Source organism: Oncorhynchus keta, chromosome 2 (assembly GCF_023373465.1).
Source record: "Oncorhynchus keta strain PuntledgeMale-10-30-2019 chromosome 2, Oket_V2, whole genome shotgun sequence".
NCBI classification, from domain to species: Eukaryota; Metazoa; Chordata; class Actinopteri; order Salmoniformes; family Salmonidae; genus Oncorhynchus; species Oncorhynchus keta.
Genome location: NC_068422.1, coordinates 11,306,155 through 11,327,958, shown reverse-complemented (window position 1 = coordinate 11,327,958; position 21,804 = coordinate 11,306,155). Strand labels below are relative to the sequence as shown.

Below are 21,804 nucleotides of genomic sequence, written 5' to 3'. Positions count from 1 at the left end.
TGAGAGGGAGAACAGACTGAGAAAGAGAGCAGAGAGAAGAGTACAGACTGAGAGGAGAACAGACTGTGAGGAGAACTGACTGAGAGGAGAACATTCTGAGAGGAGAACAGACTGAGGCGAGAACAGACTGAGAGGAGGACAGGCTGAGAGGAGAACAGACTGAGAGGAGAACATTCTGAGAGGAGAACAGACTGAGGCGAGAACAGACTGAGAGGAGGACAGGCTGAGAGGAGAACAGACTGAGAGGAGAACATTCTGAGAGGAGAACAGACTGTGAGGAGAACAGGCTGAGAGGGAGAACAGACTGAGAGGAGAACAGACTGCGAGGAGAACTGACTGAGAGGAGAACATTCTGAGAGGAGAACAGACTGAGGCGAGAACAGACTGAGAGGAGGACAGGCTGAGAGGAGAACAGACTGAGAGGAGAACAGACAGAGAGGAGAACAGACTGAGAGGAGAACAGACTGAGAGGAGGACAGGCTGAGAGGAGAACAGACTGAGAGGAGAACAGGCTGAGAGGGAGAACAGAGTGAGAGGAGAACAGACTGAGAGGAGAACAGACAGAGAGGAGAACATTCTGAGAGGAGAACAGACTGAGAGGAGAACAGACTGAGAGGAGGACAGGCTGAGAGGAGAACAGACTGAGAGGAGGACAGGCTGAGAGGAGAACAGACTGAGAGGAGAACAGGCTGAGAGTGAGAACAGAGTGAGAGGAGAACAGACTCAGCGGAGAACAGACTGAGAGGAGAACAGACTGAGATGAGAACAGAAAGTGAGGAGAACAGACTGAGAGGAGAACAGACTGAGAGGGAGAACAGACTGAGAGGAGAACAGACTGAGAGGAGAACAGACTGAGAGGGAGAACAGACTGAGAAAGAGAGCAGACTGAGAAGAGTACAGACTGAGAGGAGAACAGACTGTGAGGAGAACTGACTGAGAGGAGAACATTCTGAGAGGAGAACAGACTGAGGCGAGAACAGACTGAGAGGAGGACAGGCTGAGAGGAGAACAGACTGAGAGGAGAACATTCTGAGAGGAGAACAGACTGTGAGGAGAACAGACAGAGAACTGAGAGGGAGAACATTCTGAGAGGAGAACAGACTGAGGCGAGAACAGACTGAGAGGAGGACAGGCTGAGAGGAGAACAGACTGAGAGGAGAACAGACAGAGAGGAGAACAGGCTGAGAGGAGAACAGACTGAGAGGAGAACAGACAGAGAGGAGAACAGGCTGAGAGGGAGAACAGTCTGAGAGGAGAACAGACTGAGAGGGAGAACAGACTGCGAGGAGAACAGACTGAGATGAGAACAGACTGAGAGGGAGAACAGACTGAGAAAGAGAGCAGACTGAGAAGAGAACAGACTGAGAGGAGAACATTCTGAGAGGAGAACAGACTGTGAGGAGAACAGACTGAGAGGAGAACAGACTGATATGAGAACAGTCTGAGAGGAGAACAGACTGAGAGGAGAACAGACTGAGAGGAGAACATTCTGAAATGAGAACATTCTGAGAGGAGAACAGACTGAGAGGAGAACAGACTGAGATGAGAACAGACTGAGAGGGAGAACAGACTGAGAAAGAGAGCAGACTGAGAAGAGTACAGACTGAGAGGAGAACAGACTGTGAGGAGAACTGAGTGAGAGGAGAACATTCTGAGAGGAGAACAGACTGAGGCGAGAACAGACTGAGAGGAGGACAGGCTGAGAGGAGAACAGACTGAGAGGAGAACATTATGAGAGGAGAACAGACTGAGGCGAGAACAGACTGAGAGGAGGACAGGCTGAGAGGAGAACAGACTGAGAGGAGAACATTCTGAGAGGAGAACAGACTGTGAGAGAGGCTGAACAGACTGAGAGGAGAACAGACTGCGAGGAGAACTGACTGAGAGGAGAACATTCTGAGAGGAGAACAGACTGAGGCGAGAACAGACTGAGAGGAGGACAGGCTGAGAGGAGAACAGACTGAGAGGAGAACAGACAGAGAGGAGAACAGACTGAGAGGAGAACAGACTGAGAGGAGGACAGGCTGAGAGGAGAACAGACTGAGAGGAGAACAGGCTGAGAGGGAGAACAGAGTGAGAGGAGAACAGGCTGAGAGGAGAACAGACTGAGAGGAGAACAGACTGAGAGGAGAACAGGCTGAGAGGAGAACAGACTGAGAGGAGAACAGACTGAGATGAGAACAGACTGAGAGGAGAACAGAAATGAGAACATTCTGAGAGGAGAACAGACTGAGAGGGAGAACAGACTGAGAACAGACTGAGATGAGAACAGACTGAGAGGGAGAACAGACTGAGAAAGAGAGCAGACTGAGAAGAGAACAGACTGAGAGGAGAACATTCTGAGAGGAGAACAGACTGTGAGGAGAACAGACTGAGAGGAGAACAGACTGATATGAGAACAGTCTGAGAGGAGAACAGACTGAGAGGAGAACAGACTGAGAGGAGAACATTCTGAAATGAGAACATTCTGAGAGGAGAACAGACTGAGAGGGAGAACAGACTGAGAGGAGAACAGACTGAGATGAGAACAGACTGAGAGGGAGAACAGACTGAGAAAGAGAGCAGACTGAGAAGAGTACAGACTGAGAGGAGAACAGACTGTGAGGAGAACTGACTGAGAGGAGAACATTCTGAGAGGAGAACAGACTGAGGCGAGAACAGACTGAGAGGAGGACAGGCTGAGAGGAGAACAGACTGAGAGGAGAACATTCTGAGAGGAGAACAGACTGAGGCGAGAACAGACTGAGAGGAGGACAGGCTGAGAGGAGAACAGACTGAGAGGAGAACATTCTGAGAGGAGAACAGACTGTGAGGAGAACAGGCTGAGAGGGAGAACAGACTGAGAGGAGAACAGACTGCGAGGAGAACTGACTGAGAGGAGAACATTCTGAGAGGAGAACAGACTGAGGCGAGAACAGACTGAGAGGAGGACAGGCTGAGAGGAGAACAGACTGAGAGGAGAACAGACAGAGAGGAGAACAGACTGAGAGGAGAACAGACTGAGAGGAGGACAGGCTGAGAGGAGAACAGACTGAGAGGAGAACAGGCTGAGAGGGAGAACAGAGTGAGAGGAGAACAGACTGAGAGGAGAACAGACAGAGAGGAGAACATTCTGAGAGGAGAACAGACTGAGAGGAGAACAGACTGAGAGGAGGACAGGCTGAGAGGAGAACAGACTGAGAGGAGGACAGGCTGAGAGGAGAACAGACTGAGAGGAGAACAGGCTGAGAGTGAGAACAGAGTGAGAGGAGAACAGACTCAGAGGAGAACAGACTGAGAGGAGAACAGACTGAGATGAGAACAGAAAGTGAGGAGAACAGACTGAGAGGAGAACAGACTGAGAGGGAGAACAGACTGAGAGGAGAACAGACTGAGATGAGAACAGACTGAGAGGGAGAACAGACTGAGAAAGAGAGCAGACTGAGAAGAGTACAGACTGAGAGGAGAACAGACTGTGAGGAGAACTGACTGAGAGGAGAACATTCTGAGAGGAGAACAGACTGAGGCGAGAACAGACTGAGAGGAGGACAGGCTGAGAGGAGAACATTCTGAGAGGAGAACAGACTGTGAGGAGAACAGACTGAGAGGGAGAACAGACTGAGAGGAGAACAGACTGCGAGGAGAACTGACTGAGAGGAGAACATTCTGAGAGGAGAACAGACTGAGGCGAGAACAGACTGAGAGGAGGACAGGCTGAGAGGAGAACAGACTGAGAGGAGAACAGACAGAGAGGAGAACAGGCTGAGAGGGAGAACAGACTGAGAGGAGAACAGACTGAGATGAGAACAGACTGAGAGGAGAACATTCTGAAATGAGAACATTCTGAGAGGAGAACAGACTGAGAGGGAGAACAGACTGCGAGGAGAACAGACTGAGATGAGAACAGACTGAGAGGGAGAACAGACTGAGAAAGAGAGCAGACTGAGAAGAGAACAGACTGAGAGGAGAACATTCTGAGAGGAGAACAGACTGTGAGGAGAACAGACTGAGAGGAGAACAGACTGATATGAGAACAGTCTGAGAGGAGAACAGACTGAGAGGAGAACAGACTGAGAGGAGAACATTCTGAAATGAGAACATTCTGAGAGGACAACAGACTGAGAGGGAGAACAGACTGAGAGGAGAACAGACTGAGATGAGAACAGACTGAGAGGGAGAACAGACTGAGAAAGAGAGCAGACTGAGAAGAGTACAGACTGAGAGGAGAACAGACTGTGAGGAGAACTGACTGAGAGGAGAACATTCTGAGAGGAGAACAGACTGAGGCGAGAACAGACTGAGAGGAGGACAGGCTGAGAGGAGAACAGACTGAGAGGAGAACATTCTGAGAGGAGAACAGACTGAGGCGAGAACAGACTGAGAGAGGACAGGCTGAGAGGAGAACAGACTGAGAGGAGAACATTCTGAGAGGAGAACAGACTGTGAGGAGAACAGGCTGAGAGGGAGAACAGACTGAGAGGAGAACAGACTGCGAGGAGAACTGACTGAGAGGAGAACATTCTGAGAGGAGAACAGACTGAGGCGAGAACAGACTGAGAGGAGGACAGGCTGAGAGGAGAACAGACTGAGAGGAGAACAGACAGAGAGGAGAACAGACTGAGAGGAGAACAGACTGAGAGGAGGACAGGCTGAGAGGAGAACAGACTGAGAGGAGAACAGGCTGAGAGGAGAACAGAGTGAGAGAGAACAGACTGAGAGGAGAACAGACTGAGAGGAGAACATACTGAGAGGAGAACTGACTAAGAGGAGAACAGACTGAGAGGAGGACAGGCTGAGAGGGAGAACAGACTGAGAGGAGAACAGGCTGAGAGTGAGAACAGACTGAGAGGAGAACAGACAGAGAATAGAGAGAGGAGAACAGACTGAGATGAGAACAGAAAGTGACAGACTGAGAGGAGAACAGACTGAGAGGAGAACAGACTGAGAGAACAAACAGAGAACAGACTGAGATGAGAACAGAAAGAGAGGAGAACAGACTGAGAGGAGAACATTCTGAAATGAGAACATTCTGAGAGAGAACAGACTGAGAGGAGAACAGACTGAGAGGAGAACAGACTGAGAGGGAGAACAGACTGAGAGGAGAACAGACTGAGAGGAGAACATTCTGAAATGAGAACATTCTGAGAGGAGAACAGACTGAGAGGGAGAACAGACTGAGGAGAACAGACTGAGATGAGAACAGACTGAGAGGGAGAACAGACTGAGAAAGAGAGCAGACTGAGAAGAGAACAGACTGAGAGGAGAACAGACTGAGAGGAGAACATTCTGAGAGGAGAACAGACTGAGGAGAACAGACTGAGAGGAGAACAGACTGATGAGAACAGTCTGAGAGAACAGACTGAGAGAGAACAGACTGAGAGGGAGAACATTCTGAAATGAGAACATTCTGAGAGGAGAACAGACTGAGAGGGAGAACAGACTGAGAGGAGAACAGACTGAGATGAGAACAGACTGAGAGGGAGAACAGACTGAGAAAGAGAGCAGACTGAGAAGAGTACAGACTGAGAGGAGAACAGACTGAGAGGAGAACTGAGAACAGAACATTCTGAGAGGAGAACAGACTGAGGCGAGAACAGACTGAGAGGAGGACAGGCTGAGAGGAGAACAGACTGAGAGGAGAACATTCTGAGAGGAGAACAGACTGAGAGGAGAACAGACTGAGAGGGAGAACAGACTGAGAGGAGAACAGACTGAGAGGAGAACATGACTGAGAGGAGAACATTCTGAGAGGAGAACAGACTGAGGCGAGAACAGACTGAGAGGAGAACAGGCTGAGAGGAGAACAGACTGAGAGGAGAACAGACAGAGAGGAGAACAGACTGAGAGGAGAACAGACTGAGAGGAGAACAGACTGAGATGAGAACAGACTGAGAGGAGAACAGACTGAGAACATTCTGAGAGGAGAACAGACTGAGAGGAGAACAGACTGAGAACAGACTGAGATGAGAACAGACTGAGAGGGAGAACAGACTGAGAAAGAGAGCAGACTGAGAAGAGAACAGACTGAGAGGAGAACATTCTGAGAGGAGAACAGACTGTGAGGAGAACAGACTGAGAGGAGAACAGACTGATATGAGAACAGTCTGAGAGGAGAACAGACTGAGAGGAGAACAGACTGAGAGGAGAACATTCTGAAATGAGAACATTCTGAGAGGAGAACAGACTGAGAGGAGAACAGACTGAGAGGAGAACAGACTGAGATGAGAACAGACTGAGAGGAGAACAGACTGAGAAAGAGAACAGACTGAGAAGAGTACAGACTGAGAGGAGAACAGACTGTGAGGAGAACTGACTGAGAGGAGAACATTCTGAGAGGAGAACAGACTGAGGCGAGAACAGACTGAGAGGAGGACAGGCTGAGAGGAGAACAGACTGAGAGGAGAACATTCTGAGAGGAGAACAGACTGAGGAGAACAGACTGAGAGGGAGGACAGGCTGAGAGGAGAACAGACTGAGAGGAGAACATTCTGAGAGGAGAACAGACTGTGAGGAGAACAGGCTGAGAGGAGAACAGACTGAGAGGAGAACAGACTGCGAGGAGAACTGACTGAGAGGAGAACATTCTGAGAGGAGAACAGACTGAGGCGAGAACAGACTGAGAGGAGGACAGGCTGAGAGGAGAACAGACTGAGAGGAGAACAGACAGAGAGGAGAACAGACTGAGAGGAGAACAGACTGAGAGGAGGACAGGCTGAGAGGAGAACAGACTGAGAGGAGAACAGGCTGAGAGGGAGAACAGAGTGAGAGGAGAACAGACTGAGAGGAGAACAGACTGAGAGGAGAACATTCTGAGAGGAGAACAGACTGAGAGGAGAACAGACTGAGAGGAGGACAGGCTGAGAGGAGAACAGACTGAGAGGAGAACAGGCTGAGAGGAGAACAGACTGAGAGGAGAACAGGCTGAGAGGAGAACAGAGTGAGAGGAGAACAGACTCAGCGGAGAACAGACTGAGAGGAGAACAGACTGAGATGAGAACAGAAAGTGAGGAGAACAGACTGAGAGGAGAACAGACTGAGAGGAGAACAGACTGAGATGAGAACAGACTGAGAGGAGAACAGACTGAGAAAGAGAGCAGACTGAGAAGAGTACAGACTGAGAGGAGAACAGACTGAGAGGAGAACAGACTGAGAGGAGAACATTCTGAGAGGAGAACAGACTGAGGCGAGAACAGACTGAGAGGAGAACAGGCTGAGAGGAGAACAGACTGAGAGGAGAACATTCTGAGAGGAGAACAGACTGAGAGGAGAACAGACTGAGAGGAGAGAACAGACTGAGAGGAGAACAGACTGCGAGGAGAACTGACTGAGAGGAGAACATTCTGAGAGGAGAACAGACTGAGGCGAGAACAGACTGAGAGGAGGACAGGCTGAGAGGAGAACAGACTGAGAGGAGAACAGACAGAGAGGAGAACAGGCTGAGAGGGAGAACAGACTGAGAGGAGAACATTCTGAGAGGAGAACAGACTGAGGCGAGAACAGACTGAGAGGAGGACAGGCTGAGAGGAGAACAGACTGAGAGGAGAACAGACTGAGAGGAGAACAGACTGTGAGGAGAACAGGCTGAGAGGGAGAACAGACTGAGAGGAGAACAGACTGCGAGGAGAACTGACTGAGAGAGAACATTCTGAGAGGAGAACAGACTGAGGGAGAACAGACTGAGAGGAGGACAGGCTGAGAACAGACTGAGAGGAGAACAGACTGAGAGGAGAACAGACTGAGAGGAGAACAGACTGAGAGGAGAACAGGCTGAGAGGAGAACAGACTGAGAGGAGAACAGGCTGAGAGGGAGAACAGACTGAGAGGAGAACAGACTGAGGAGAACAGACTGAGAGGAGAACAGACTGAGAGGAGAACAGACTGAGAGGAGAACAGACTGAGAGGAGACAGGCTGAGAGGAGAACAGACTGAGAGGAGAACAGGCTGAGAGAGGAGAACAGACTGAGAGGAGAACAGGCTGAGAGGAGAACAGAGTGAGAGGAGAACAGACTGAGAGGAGAACAGACTGAGAGGAGAACAGACTGAGATGAGAACAGAAAGAGGAGAACAGACTGAGAGGAGAACAGACTGAGAGGGAGAACAGACTGAGAGGAGAACAGACTGAGATGAGAACAGACTGAGAGGGAGAACAGACTGAGAAAGAGAGCAGAGAAAGAGTACAGACTGAGAGGAGAACAGACTGAGGAGAACTGGAGAGGAGAACATTCTGAGAGGAGAACAGACTGAGGCGAGAACAGACTGAGAGGAGAGACAGGCTGAGAGGAGAACAGACTGAGAGGAGAACATTCTGAGAGGAGAACAGACTGTGAGGAGAACAGACTGGAGAGGAGAACAGACTGAGAGGAGAACAGACTGAGAGGAGAACTGACTGAGAGGAGAACATTCTGAGAGGAGAACAGACTGGCGGAGAACAGACTGAGAGGAGGACAGGCTGAGAGGAGAACAGACTGAGAGGAGAACAGACTGAGAGGAGAACAGGCTGAGAGGAGAACAGACTGAGAGGAGAACAGACTGAGAGGAGAACAGACTGAGAGGAGAACATTCTGAAATGAGAACATTCTGAGAGGAGAACAGACTGAGAGGGAGAACAGACTGAGAGGAGAACAGACTGAGATGAGAACAGACTGAGAGGGAGAACAGACTGAGAAAGAGAACAGACTGAGAAGAGAACAGACTGAGAGGAGAACATTCTGGAGAGGAGAACAGACTGTGAGGAGAACAGACTGAGAGGAGAACAGACTGATAGGAGAACAGTCTGAGAGGAGAACAGACTGAGAGGAGAACAGACTGAGAGGAGAACATTCTGAAATGAGAACAGACTGAGAGGAGAACAGACTGAGAGGGAGAACAGACTGAGAGGAGAACAGACTGAGATGAGAACAGACTGAGAGGAGAACAGACTGAGAAAGAGAGCAGACTGAGAAGAGTACAGACTGAGAGGAGAACAGACTGAGAGGAGAACAGACTGAGAGGAGAACAGACTGAGAGGAGAACAGACTGAGGCGAGAACAGACTGAGAGGACAGGCTGACAGACTGAGAGAGAACATTCTGAGAGGAGAACAGACTGAGGGAGAACAGACTGAGAGGAGAACAGGCTGAGAGGGAGAACAGACTGAGAGGAGAACATTCTGAAGGAGAACAGACTGGAGAACAGGAGAAGAACAGACTGAGAGGAGAACAGACTGCAGAGAACTGACTGAGAGGAGAACATTCTGAGAGGAGAACAGACTGAGGCGAGAACAGACTGAGAGGAGGACAGGCTGAGAGGAGAACAGACTGAGAGGAGAACAGACAGAGAGGAGAACAGACTGAGAGGAGAACAGACTGAGAGGAGAACAGGCTGAGAGGAGAACAGACTGAGAGGAGAACAGGCTGAGAGGAGAACAGAGGAGAGGAGAACAGACTGAGAGGAGAACAGACAGAGAGGAGAACATTCTGAGAGGAGAACAGACTGAGAGGAGAACAGACTGAGAGGAGGACAGGCTGAGGAGAACAGACTGAGAGGAGAACAGGCTGAGAGGAGAACAGACTGAGAGGAGAACAGACTGAGATGAGAACAGACTGAGAGGAGAACAGACTGAGAGGAGAACAGACTGAGAGGAGAACAGACTGAGATGAGAACAGAAAGTGAGGAGAACAGACTGAGAGGAGAACAGACTGAGAGGGAGAACAGACTGAGAGGAGAACAAACAGAGAGGAGAACAGACTGAGAGGAGAACAGACTGAGAGGGAGAACAGACTGAGAGGAGAACAAACAGAGAGGAGAACAGACTGAGATGAGAACAGAAAGAGAGGAGAACAGACTGAGAGGAGAACATTCTGAGGGGAGAACAGACTGTGAGGAGAACAGACTGAGAGGAGAACAGACTGAGGCGAGAACAGACTGAGAGGAGAACAGACTGCGAGGAAAACTGACTGAGAGGAGAACATTCTGAGAGGAGAACAGACTGAGGCGAGAACAGACTGAGAGGAGGACAGGCTGAGAGGAGAACGGACTGAGAGGAGAACAGACAGAGAGGAGAACAGACTGAGAGGAGAACAGACTGAGAGGGAGAACAGAGTGAGAGGAGAACAGACTCTGAGGAGAACAGACTGAGAGAAGAACAGACTGAGATGAGAACAGAAAGAGAGGAGAACAGACTGAGAGGAGAACAGACTGAGAGGGAGAACAGACTGAGAGGAGAACAGACAGAGAGGAGAACAGTCTGAGAGGAGAACAGACTGAGAGGAGAACAGACTGATATGAAAACAGTCTGAGAGGAGAACAGACTGAGAGGAGAACAGACTGAGAGGAGAACATTCTGAAATGAGAACATTCTGAGAGGAGAACAGACTGAGAGGGAGAACAGACTGAGAGGAGAACAGACTGAGATGAGAACAGACTGAGAGGGAGAACATACTGAGAAAGAGAGCAGACTGAGAAGAGTACAGACTGAGAGGAGAACAGACTGTGAGGAGAACAGACTGAGAGGAGAACAGACTGAGAGGAGAACAGACTGCGAGGAGAACTGAGAGAGAACATTCTGAGAGGAGAACAGACTGAGGCGAGAACAGACTGAGAGGAGGACAGGCTGAGAAGAACAGACTGAGAAGAGAACAGACTGAGAGGAGAACAGACTGAGAGGGAGAACAGACTGAGAGGAGGACAGGCTGAGAGGAGAACAGACTGAGAGGAGAACAGACTGAGAGGAGAACATTCTGAGAGGAGAACAGACTGAGAGGAGAACAGACTGAGAGGAGAACAGACTGAGAGGAGAACAGAATGCGAGGAGAACTGACTGAGAAGAACATTCTGAGAGGAGAACAGACTGAGAGGAGAACAGACTGAGAGGAGAACAGGCTGAGAGGAGAACAGACTGAGAGGAGAACAGACAGAGAGGAGAACAGACTGAGAGGAGAACAGACTGAGAGGAGGACAGGCTGAGAGGAGAACAGACTGAGAGGAGAACAGACTGAGAGGGAGAACAGACTGAGAGGAGAACAGACTGAGAGGAGAACAGACAGAGAGGAGAACAACAGAGGAGAACTGACTGAGAGGAGAACAGACTGAGAGGAGAACAGGCTGAGAGGAGAACAGACTGAGAGGAGAACAGACTGAGAGAACAGAGTGAGAGGAGAACAGACTCAGAGGAGAACAGACTGAGAGGAGAACAGACTGAGATGAGAACAGAAAGTGAGGAGAACAGACTGAGATGAGAACAGAAAGAGAGGAGAACAGACTGAGAGGAGAACATTCTGAAATGAGAACATTCTGAGAGGAGAACAGACTGAGAGGGAGAACAGACTGAGAGGAGAACATTCTGAAATGAGAACATTCTGAGAGGAGAACAGACTGAGAGGAGAACAGACTGAGATGAGAACAGAAAGAGAGGAGAAGAGACTGAGAGGAGAACAGACTGAGAGGGAGAACAGACTGAGAGGAGAACAGACAGAGAGGAGAACAGTCTGAGAGGAGAACAGACTGAGAGGAGAACAGACTGATATGAGAACAGTCTGAGAGGAGAACAGACTGAGAGGAGAACAGACTGAGAGGAGAACATTCTGAAATGAGAACGTTCTGAGAGGAGAACAGACTGAGAGGAGAACAGACTGAGATGAGAACAGACTGAGAGGGAGAACATACTGAGAAAGAGAGCAGACTGAGAAGAGTACAGACTGAGAGGAGAACAGATTGAGAGGAGAACAGTCTGAGAGGGAGAACAGGCTGAGAGGAGAACAGACTGAGAGGAGAACAGACTGAGAGGAGAACATATTGAGAGGAGAACAGACTGACAGGGAGAACAGACTTAGAGGGAGAACAGACTGAGAGGAGAACAGACTGAGAGGAGAACAGACTGAGAGGGAGAACAGACTGAGAGGAGAACAGACTGAGAGGAGAACAGACTGAGAGGGAGAACAGACAGAGAGAACAGACTGAGAGGAGAACAGACTGAGAGGAGAACAGATTGAGAGGAGAACAGACTGAGAGGGAGAACAGACAGAGAGGAGAACAGACTGAGAGGGAGAACAGACTGACATGAGAACAGACAGAGGAGAACAGACTGAGAGGGAGAACAGACTGAGAGGAGAACAGATTGAGAGGAGAACAGACTGAGAGGGAGAACAGACAGAGAGAACAGACTGAGAGGAGAACAGACTGAGAGGAGAACAGATTGAGAGGAGAACAGACTGAGAGGAGAACAGACTGAGAGGAGAACAGACTGAGAGGGAGAACAGAGTGAGAGGAGAACAGACTGAGAGGAGAACAGACAGAGAGGAGAACATACTGAGAGGGAGAACAGACTGAGAGGAGAACAGATTGAGAGGAGAACAGATTGAGAGGAGAACAGACTGAGAGGGAGAACAGACAGAGAGGAGAACAGACTGAGAGGAGAACAGACTGAGAGGTAGAACAGACTGAGAGGGAGAACAGACTGAGAGGAGAACAGACTGAGAGGGAGAACAGACTGAGAGGAGAACAGATTCAGAGGAGAACAGTCTGAGAGGGAGAACAGGCTGAGAGGAGAACAGACTGAGAGGAGAACAGACTGAGAGGAGAACATATTGAGAGGAGAACAGACTGAGAGGGAGAACAGACTTAGAGGGAGAACAGACTGAGAGGAGAACAGACTGAGAGGAGAACAGACTGAGAGGGAGAACAGACTGAGAGGAGAACAGACTGAGAGGGAGAACAGACAGAGAGAACAGACTGAGAGGAGAACAGACTGAGAGGAGAACAGATTGAGAGGAGAACAGACTGAGAGGGAGAACAGACAGAGAGGAGAACAGACTGGGAGGGAGAACAGACTGAGATGAGAACAGACAGAGGAGAACAGACTGAGAGGGAGAACAGACTGAGAGGAGAACAGATTGAGAGGAGAGCAGACTGAGAGGGAGAACAGACAGAGAGAACAGACTGAGAGGAGAACAGACTGAGAGGAGAACAGATTGAGAGGAGAGCAGACTGAGAGGGAGAACAGACAGAGAGAACAGACTGAGAGGAGAACAGACTGAGAGGAGAACAGATTGAGAGGAGAACAGACTGAGAGGGAGAACAGAGTGAGAGGAGAACAGACTGAGAGGAGAACAGACAGAGAGGAGAACATACTGAGAGGGAGAACAGACTGAGAGGAGAACAGATTGAGAGGAGAATAGTCTGAGAGGAGAACAGACTGAGATGAAAACAGACTGAGAGGAGAACAGACTGAGAGGGAGAACAGACTGAGAGGGAGAACAGACTGAGAGGAGAACAGATTGAGAGGAGAACAGTCTGAGAGGGAGAACAGACAGAGAGAACAGACTGAGAGGAGAACAGACTGAGAGAAGAACAGATTGAGAGGAGAACAGACTGAGAGGGAGAACAGACTGAGAGGAGAACAGATTGAGAGGAGAACAGTCTGAGAGGAGAACAGACTGAGAGGGAGAACAGACAGAGAGGAGAACAGACAGAGAGGAGAACATACTGAGAGGGAGAACAGACTGAGAGGAGAACAGATTGAGAGGAGAACAGTCTGAGAGGAGAACAGACTGAGAGGGAGAACAGACTGAGAGGGAGAACAGACTGAGAGGGAGAACAGACTGAGAGGAGAACAGACCGAGAGGGAGAACAGACTGAGAGGGAGAACAGACTGAGAGGGAGAACAGACTGAGAGGAGAACAGATTGAGAGGAGAACAGTCTGAGAGGGAGAACAGGCTGAGAGGGAGAACAGACTGAGAGGAGAACAGACTGAGAGGGAGAACAGTCTGAGAGGGAGAACAGGCTGAGAGGAGAACAGATTGGGAGGAGAACAAACTGAGAGGAGAACAGTCTGAGAGGGAGAACAGGCTGAGAGGAGAACAGTCAAAGATAAATGTAGAGTATTCCCTGAGGAAAACATTTGTAGTGGCAAAGCCTACACACCACCTCCCTCTTGGACTCTCTGACTCCCTCTCGGAGCTTCCAAGCTGTTCGCCCTCCCTTAGGAATCTCCCTTCTCTCCTCTCCTCCTCTCCTGACACTTCTGTAAACATATCCCCACAGAATCGGTATGGGCAGGAATCACTCCTGATCCAAAGCAAACATTCAGACCATTGAGGAGGCTGGGGAAGCATGTTGCATTGTTGCACTGTTGTGCCAGTTTTGACTGCGGTGAGTGGGAGGGTTGGTTGTTTCACTGTGTTTAAGGATCATCAGCTGTTGTGGTCAGATGATAGGAGGGGTCGTCAAAGCAAGTGTATTCATTAAGAGTATTCTTGACCCAACTGGCCCACAGTGACATGTCTGTGTAATCAGGAAGGCTGCCCACAGACCACAACCAAATACCACAAACCCACAGACCAGGGAGCAAGCAACTCGCTACACAACCACATCGCCCTCCTCTTTCAGTGCTCTTGATTCAGACTATGATAATGTATGCCACACACATGCACCATAACCATAGTGGTTGACCTGGAAGGTCTACAGTATACTATAACTGCCTGTTTTCAGCGTCCAGATGAAACAGTCCAAACTGTCCACAGAAGTCCCCTAAAAACCATCCATCCTCTCACTAAGTGCATTTCTCTTCTGTTTACAAGCTGCTACAAGACACTCCCACTAAGCCATTGTTATGTGCATATTTAAAACACAGCTAAGGGGGAGAAATCTTCTCTCTTCATATTTCTTGTGTTTTTCCACCATTGGAGCCCAAACAGGATTTCTCTGAGAGGAATGCCCTGTGATTGACAGGGTTAAACAGGAGCGAAGACAGCTACAGTCTCTTCAGCTCTTACTGGTTTAAAGGGTTTGATCGGGTTTAAGGGTCTTGTTTACCTAGCACAGGGAGATCCAGACATAAGCTCTCAATGACATGTGAGTGTTGCTACCAGCCCTCCATTAAATGCTGTTTATGACATAGACTTTAGAGACAGTTTATAGGATTAGTCTTTATGGGAAAATTGCTTGCCGAAGAGAAAAAGTGTTGATGACGTGCCTGTGCTTGTGTGCCTGTGCTTGTGTGCCTGTGCTTGTGTGCCTGTGCGTGTGTGTGTTTCTGCATGTGTCAGGGATCCACAGCCGTCGTGTCAGTGACCCTACCCCTCCACCACAGCCAAGCCACAGTAGGGAAAATGTCTAGTCCCACCAAACTAAATCACAACCATAAAACACTGAGAAAGGTCTAAACTCTGGTCTCTGTGTACTGTACTCACCGTTCCCAGCGCGAGACCTTCCTCCTGTAATACTCCATTAGCTCTTCAGACTGCATCAGCCTCTCTTCCAGCCCCAGCTCCGGTGTCTGAATGTTATACAGGGGGTGAGCAAACAGCCTCCCCAGCTTCGAGCCCCAATCTGTGGGGTCGTCCGTAGCTCCGACCCCCTTACCCTGGAGGTCTATGGAGGTGATGTTGGAGAACCAGGGGATAGTGAGACCACTGTACCCAGCAAGGGTGAAGTTAGTCCCCCTGGAGGAGGGACAGAGGCAGGCTCCATTCCCTGGTCCTGGTTGTCTTTGGCGGAGCTTGGGGAGCAGGACGAAGTAGAGGTCAGCGGTGAAAATGGCTGTGAGGGTCACAGCCAGGAGCAGACGATCTCTTCTCATCATCATACTGGGAGGATGGAAGAGTGAGGAGACAGAGAGAGAGAGATGGAGGGGAGAGACAGAGAAATACAGGGAGATGGAGGGGAGAGACAGAGAGAGACCAGAGAGAATGATGGAGGGGAGAGACAGGTCAGATCCGGGTCTCTATCTGTATGTAATCTTCCTGGATGAAGGCGGTCAAAGCCCCAAACGTGTTGGACACAGTCAATGTTCCAGGTTCCAGGTGCTTGTTCTGGCTCAGACCAGATGAGAGACTGTGTTGCTCACACCAAGTGATAAGTTGCAATGTGGCTCCAAGCAGAGGTCCACTTGGCTTTGTTAAGAGAGTGTGTGTCCACCTCTTGTCAAAGCAGTATGTAGAGTGCAGTTCAGTTAACTTCTGTCTTCCTGGTCTTGCTCTGATGATGTGTGTGTATTTGTTGCACGCTGTAAGTGGGAGGTTGCAGGTCTAAGTCCAGTGTGTGTGTATGTGTGTGAATATCCTGGCTGCCTCCTGAACACATTCCTCTTGATCTGGAACTGGCTCTGGTGAACAGTGTTCTCTGAGCAAAGAAATCTGAGTGCGTGTTTGTGTTTGGTGTGTTTCTGTCAACAGATGTACAAGTGTTTGTGCATATGTGTCTGAGTTGGTCTCTTTGTATGTGTGTGTGGTGTATGTGTGGTGTGTGTGTGTGTGGTCTGTGTGCTAGGTAATCCTTCTCATTGTAATTGCCTTGTTTCTGGTCATGTCTTCTGTTCTCCTCTCCTCTATTTTTTTTATTTTTAATGTATCCGTTATTTTACCAGGTAAGTTGACTGAGGACACGTTCTCATTTACAGCAACGACCTGGGGAATAGTTACAGGGGAGAGGAGTGTCAGGTGTGAAAACAAACCCTTTAAACAACCTCTTAACAACACCTCAACACCCCCTCAACACCCTCCCCTCAACAACCTACCAACACCCACCCAATACCCCCTCAACACCCTCTCAACACTCCCTCTCAACAACCTCTCAACACCCTCCCAACAACCTCTTAACACCCCCTCAACATCCCCTCAACACCCCCCCCAACAACCTCTCAACATCCCCTCAACACCCCCCCAACAACCTCTCAACAGCCCCTTAACACCCCCTCAACCCCCCCACCAAGTACCTCTCAACAGCCCCTCAACAACCTCTTCACACCCTCTCAACAGCCCCTCAACAACCTGTTCACACTCTCTCAACAGCCCCTCAACAACCTCTTCACACTCTCTCAACAGCCCCTCAACAACCTCTCAACACCCCCTCAACATCCTCTCAACAACCTCTTCACACCCCCTCAACAACCTCTTCACACCCCCTCAACACCCCCTCAACAACCTCTTAACACCCCCTCAACAACCTCTCAACACCCCTCAACAACCTCTTAACACCCCCTCAACAACCTCTCAACACCCCCTCAACAACCTCTTAACACCCCCTCAACATCCCCTCAACACCCCCCCAACAACCTCTCAACAGCCCCTTAACACCCCATCAACCCCCCCACCAAGTACCTCTCAAAAGCCCCTCAACAACCTCTTCACACCCTCTCAACAGCCCCTCAACAACCTGTTCACACTCTCTCAACACCCCCTCAACAACCTCTTCACACCCCCTCAACAACCTCTTCACACCCCCTCAACACCCCCTCAACAACCTCTTAACACCCCCTCAACAACCTCTCAACACCCCCTCAACAACCTCTCAACACCCCCTCAACAACCTCTCAACACCCCCTCAACAACCTCTTCACCCCCTCAACAATCTCTTCACACCCCTCAACAACCTCTCAACACCCCTCAACAACCTCTTCACACCCCCTCAACAACCTCTCAACACCCCCTCAACAACCTCTTCACACCCCCTCAACAACCTCTCAACACCCCCTCAACAACCTCTTCACACCCCCTCAACAACCTCTCAACAACCTCTCAACACCCTCTCTTTTTCTTTCTCCTCCTCCATCTCTCTCCTCTCATCTCTTTCCTCTCCTCCATTCTCTCTTCTCTCCACCTCTCTCCTCCTGCATTCTCTCCTCTCCACCTCTCTCCTCCTCCATCTCTCTCCTCTCCACCTCTCTGCTCTCCTCCATTCTCTCTTCTCTCCACCTCTCTCCTCCTGCATTCTCTCCTCTCCACCTCTCTGCTCTCCTCCATTCTCTCTTCTCTCCACCTCTCTCCTCCTGCATTCTCTCCTCTCCACCTCTCTGCTCTCCTCCATTCTATCTTCTCTCCACTTCTTTCTCCCCTCCTCCCCCTTTTCACTTCCTTCCACCTCCTCCATTTTATTATTCTCCACCCATCTCCTGCAATCTCTCACCTTTTCCTCAATCAGATTCACTCTCTCATCTCTTCTTTACTCTATATCTTCCTCTCCTCTACACTGATCCCTCTCTCTTCCTCTCCTCTACACTGATCCCTATCTCTTCCTCTCCTCTACACTGATCCCTCTCTCTTCCTCTCCTCTACACTGATCCCTCTCTCTTCCTCTCCTCTACACTGATCCCTCTCTCTTCCTCTCCTCTACACTGATCCCTCTCTCTTCCTCTCCTCTACACTGATCCCTCTCTCTTCCTCTCCTCTACACTGATCCCTATCTCTTCCTCTCCTCTACACTGATCCCTCTCTCTTCCTCTCCTCTACACTGATCCCTCTCTCTTCCTCTCCTCTACACTGATCCCTATCTCTTCCTCTCCTCTACACTGATCCCTCTCTTCCTCTCCTCTACACTGATCCCTATCTCTTCCTCTCCTCTACACTGATCCCTTTCTCTTCCTCTCCTCTACACTGATCCCTATATCTTCCTCTCCTCTACACTGATCCCTCTCTCTTCCTCTCCTCTACACTGATCGCTCTCCCTTCCTCTCCTCTACACTGATCCCTATCTCTTCCTCTCCTCTACACTGATCCCTCTCTCTTCCTCTCCTCTACACTGATCCCTCTCTCTTCCTCTCCTCTACACTGATCCCTCTCTCTTCCTCTCCTCTACACTGATCCCTATCTCTTCCTCTCCTCTACACTGATCCCTCTCTCGTCCTCTCCTCTACACTGATTCCTCTCTCTTCCTCTCCTCCTCCTCCTCTCTTCCTCTCTTCTACACTGATCCCTCTCTCTTCCTCTCCTCCTCCTCCTCTCTTCCTATCCTCCTCCTCCTCTCTTCCTCTCCTCCTCCTCCTCTCTTCCTCTCCTCCTCCTCCTCTCTTCCTCTCTTCTACACTGATCCTTACTTTTGTCTCCGCTCCGCTCTGTTCAGCTCCAAGGCGCAAATACAACAGCACTTTCCTTCCCGTCCCACTTCCCATGCACACACACACACACACACACACACACACACACACACACACACACACACACACACACACACACACACACACACACACACACACACACACACACACACACACACACACACACACACACACACACACACACACACACACACACACACACACACACACCTGCCCTGCTCCGTCACACTTGCCAGAGGGAGAGAGGGAGAGAGGGAGAGAGGGAGACAGCGAGGGAATGGTAAAAGAGAGCTAGAACAAGTAACACACATGCACAGTCAGACAGTGTTTACAGACAGGCACTCTGCCTTTCTTCTACTGTTTCAGTGAGAAGGTACTTCAATGGCACTACTAAAAGTCACAGTAGACTGCATTTGTTATTCTAATTCTTTCAGCAGCAAGAAACTCAGAGGGTATTTCCCAGACTGTTGTTACCGTGGTATTTTAGAAACATCAGTCATGTGTTTGGGTGTGTGTGAGGAACTCTGGCAAAGCTACGCTATGACGTCTCCAACTCATTCTCTGGGGTGTTTCCTCTCTTTCTCTCTCTCTCTCTCTCTCTCTCTCTCTCTCTCTCTCTCTCTCTCTCTCTCTCTCTCTCTCTCTCTAATATCAATATCAATTTAAGGGCTTTATTGGCATGGGAACATATGTTAACATTGCCAAAGCAAGTGAAGTAGATAATAAACAAAAGTTAGCAGTAAACATTACACTCACAAAAGTTCCAAAAGAATAAAGACATTTCAAATGTCAAATTATGTATATATCCAGTGTTGTGACGATGTGCAAATAGTTAAAGTAACAAAAGGTAAAATAAATACATGTAAATATAGGTTGTATTTACAATGGTGTTTGTTCTTCACTGGTTGTCCTTTTCTTGTGGCAACAGGTCGCAAATCTTGCTGCTGTGATGGCACACTGGTATTTCACCCAGTAGATATGGGAGTTTATCAAAATTGGGTTAGTTTCAAATTCTTTGTGGATATGTGTAATCTGAAGGAAATATGTGTCTCTAATATTGTCATACATTTGGCAGGAGGTTAGGAAGTGCAGCTCAGTTTCCACCTCATTTTGTTGTCAGTGTGCACATGGCCTGTCTCCTCTTGAGAGCCAGGTCTGCCTACGTCGGCCTTTCTCATTAGCAAGGCTATGTTCACTGAGTCTGTAAATAGTCAAAGCTTTCCTTAATTTAAGGTCAGTCACAGTGGTCAGGTATTCTACCACTGTGTACTCTCTGTTTAGGGCCAAATAGCGTTCTTGTTTGCTCCGTTTTTTTTGTTAATTCTTTCCAATGTGTCAAGTCATTCTTTTTTTGTTTTCTTGTGATTTGGTTGGGTCTAATTGTGTTGCTGTGCTGGAGCTGTGGGGTGTGTTTGTGTTTGTGAACAGAGCCCCAGGACCAGCTTGCTTAGGGGACTCTTCTTCAGGTTCATCTCTTTATTGGTGATGGCTTTGTTATGGAAGGTTTGGGAATCACTTCCTTTGAGGTGGTTGTAGAATTGAATGGGTCTTTTCTGGATTTTTCATGCATTTGGTGTTTCACGTTGTACACTATTTAGTGAATTCTTGGTTGGTGAGCGGACCCCAGAGCGCACAACCATTATGGGTAATGGGTTCTGTAACTGATTCAAGTATTTTTTGCCAGATCCTAAATGGTATGTTGAATTTTATGTTCCTTTTGATGGCATCTGCTAAATTGTTATTATTCACTCACTATGGCCTATTTATTGCCTACCACCTCATGCCTTCTGCACACAATATATATAGACTCTTTTGTTTGTACTGTGTTATTGACTTGTTTCATGTTTACTTTGTGGTCCTTCTGTAGCTCAGTTGGTAGAGCATGGCGCTTGTAACGCCAGGGTAGTGGGTTCGATTCCCGGGACCACCCATACGTAGAATGTATGCACACATGACTGTAAGTTGCTTTGGATAAAAGCGTCTGCTAAATGGCATATTATTATACTCCATGTGTAACTCTGTGTTGTTGTCTGTTCACACTGCTATGCTTTATCTTGGCCAGGTCGCAGTTGTAAATGAGAACTTGTTCTACCTGGTTAAATAAAGGTGAAATAAATAAATAAATAAAATAGAAGGCCCTTCTTGCCTTGTCTCTCAGCTCGTTCACAGCTTTGTGGAAGTTACCTGTGGTGCTGATGTTTAGGCCGAGGTATGTCGTTTTTTGTGTGCTCTAGGTTAACGATGTCTAGATGGAGTTTGTATTTGTGGTCCTGGCAACTGGACCTTTTTTGGAACACCATTATTTTTGTCTTCCTGAGATTTACTGTCAGGGCACAGGTCTGATAGAATATATGCAGAAGATCTAGGTGCTGCTGTAGGCCCTCCTTGGTTGGTGACAGAAGCACCAGATCATCAGCAAACAGTAGACATTTGACTTCAGATTCTATTAGGGTGAGGCCTGGTGCTGCAGACTGTTCCAGTGCCCTCGCCAATTCGTTGATATATATGTTGAAGAGCGTGGGGCTTAAGCTGCATCCCTGTCTTACTCCACGGCCATGTGGAAAGAAATGTGTGTTTTTGGCCAATTGTGTACAAGGATTTTATAATGTCATATGTTTATCCCCGAACACCACTTTCCATCAATTTGAATAGCAGATCCTCATGCCGAATTGAATCAAAATATTTTTTTAAATCAACAAAGCATGAGAAGTTACCTGTGGTAAAAAGCCAATTGGACATTTGCTCATTGCATTGTTTTCTCTGAGGAAATGAACTAGTCTGCTGTTAATGATAACGCAGAGGATTTTCTGAAGGTTACTGTTGACGCATATCCCACGGTAGTTATTGGGGTCAAATTTGTCTCCACTTTTGTGGATTGGGGTGAATTTCATGGGTTTGTATTTTGTGCTGTAATTCATTCAATGTAATTGGATAATCCAGTGGGATCTGGTAGTCTTAAACATTTGATTCTAAGATTTGTATTTGCCTCTGTCTCTCTCGTTCTAAGAAGGAAAAAA

The 21,804-nt window shown here is 48.7% G+C and overlaps 1 protein-coding gene across 2 annotated transcripts in view; it reads right to left on the bottom strand.

The window, feature by feature from the left end:
• The window catches only part of LOC118371002 (pseudokinase FAM20A-like), a 49,665-nt gene extending 33,229 nt beyond the window's left edge, over window positions 1–16,436 (bottom strand). Inside the window, exon 1 of one of the 2 annotated variants that reach the window (XM_052471861.1) lies at window positions 15,147–16,436. In XM_052471861.1, the coding sequence (XP_052327821.1) occupies window positions 15,147–15,541 (395 nt within the window). In that variant the 5' untranslated portion in view covers window positions 15,542–16,436. The remainder of the gene's footprint in view (window positions 1–15,146) is intronic. The other variant, XM_052471865.1, reaches the window with a different exon arrangement.
• Between the last annotated feature and the right edge of the window lie 5,368 nt (window positions 16,437–21,804).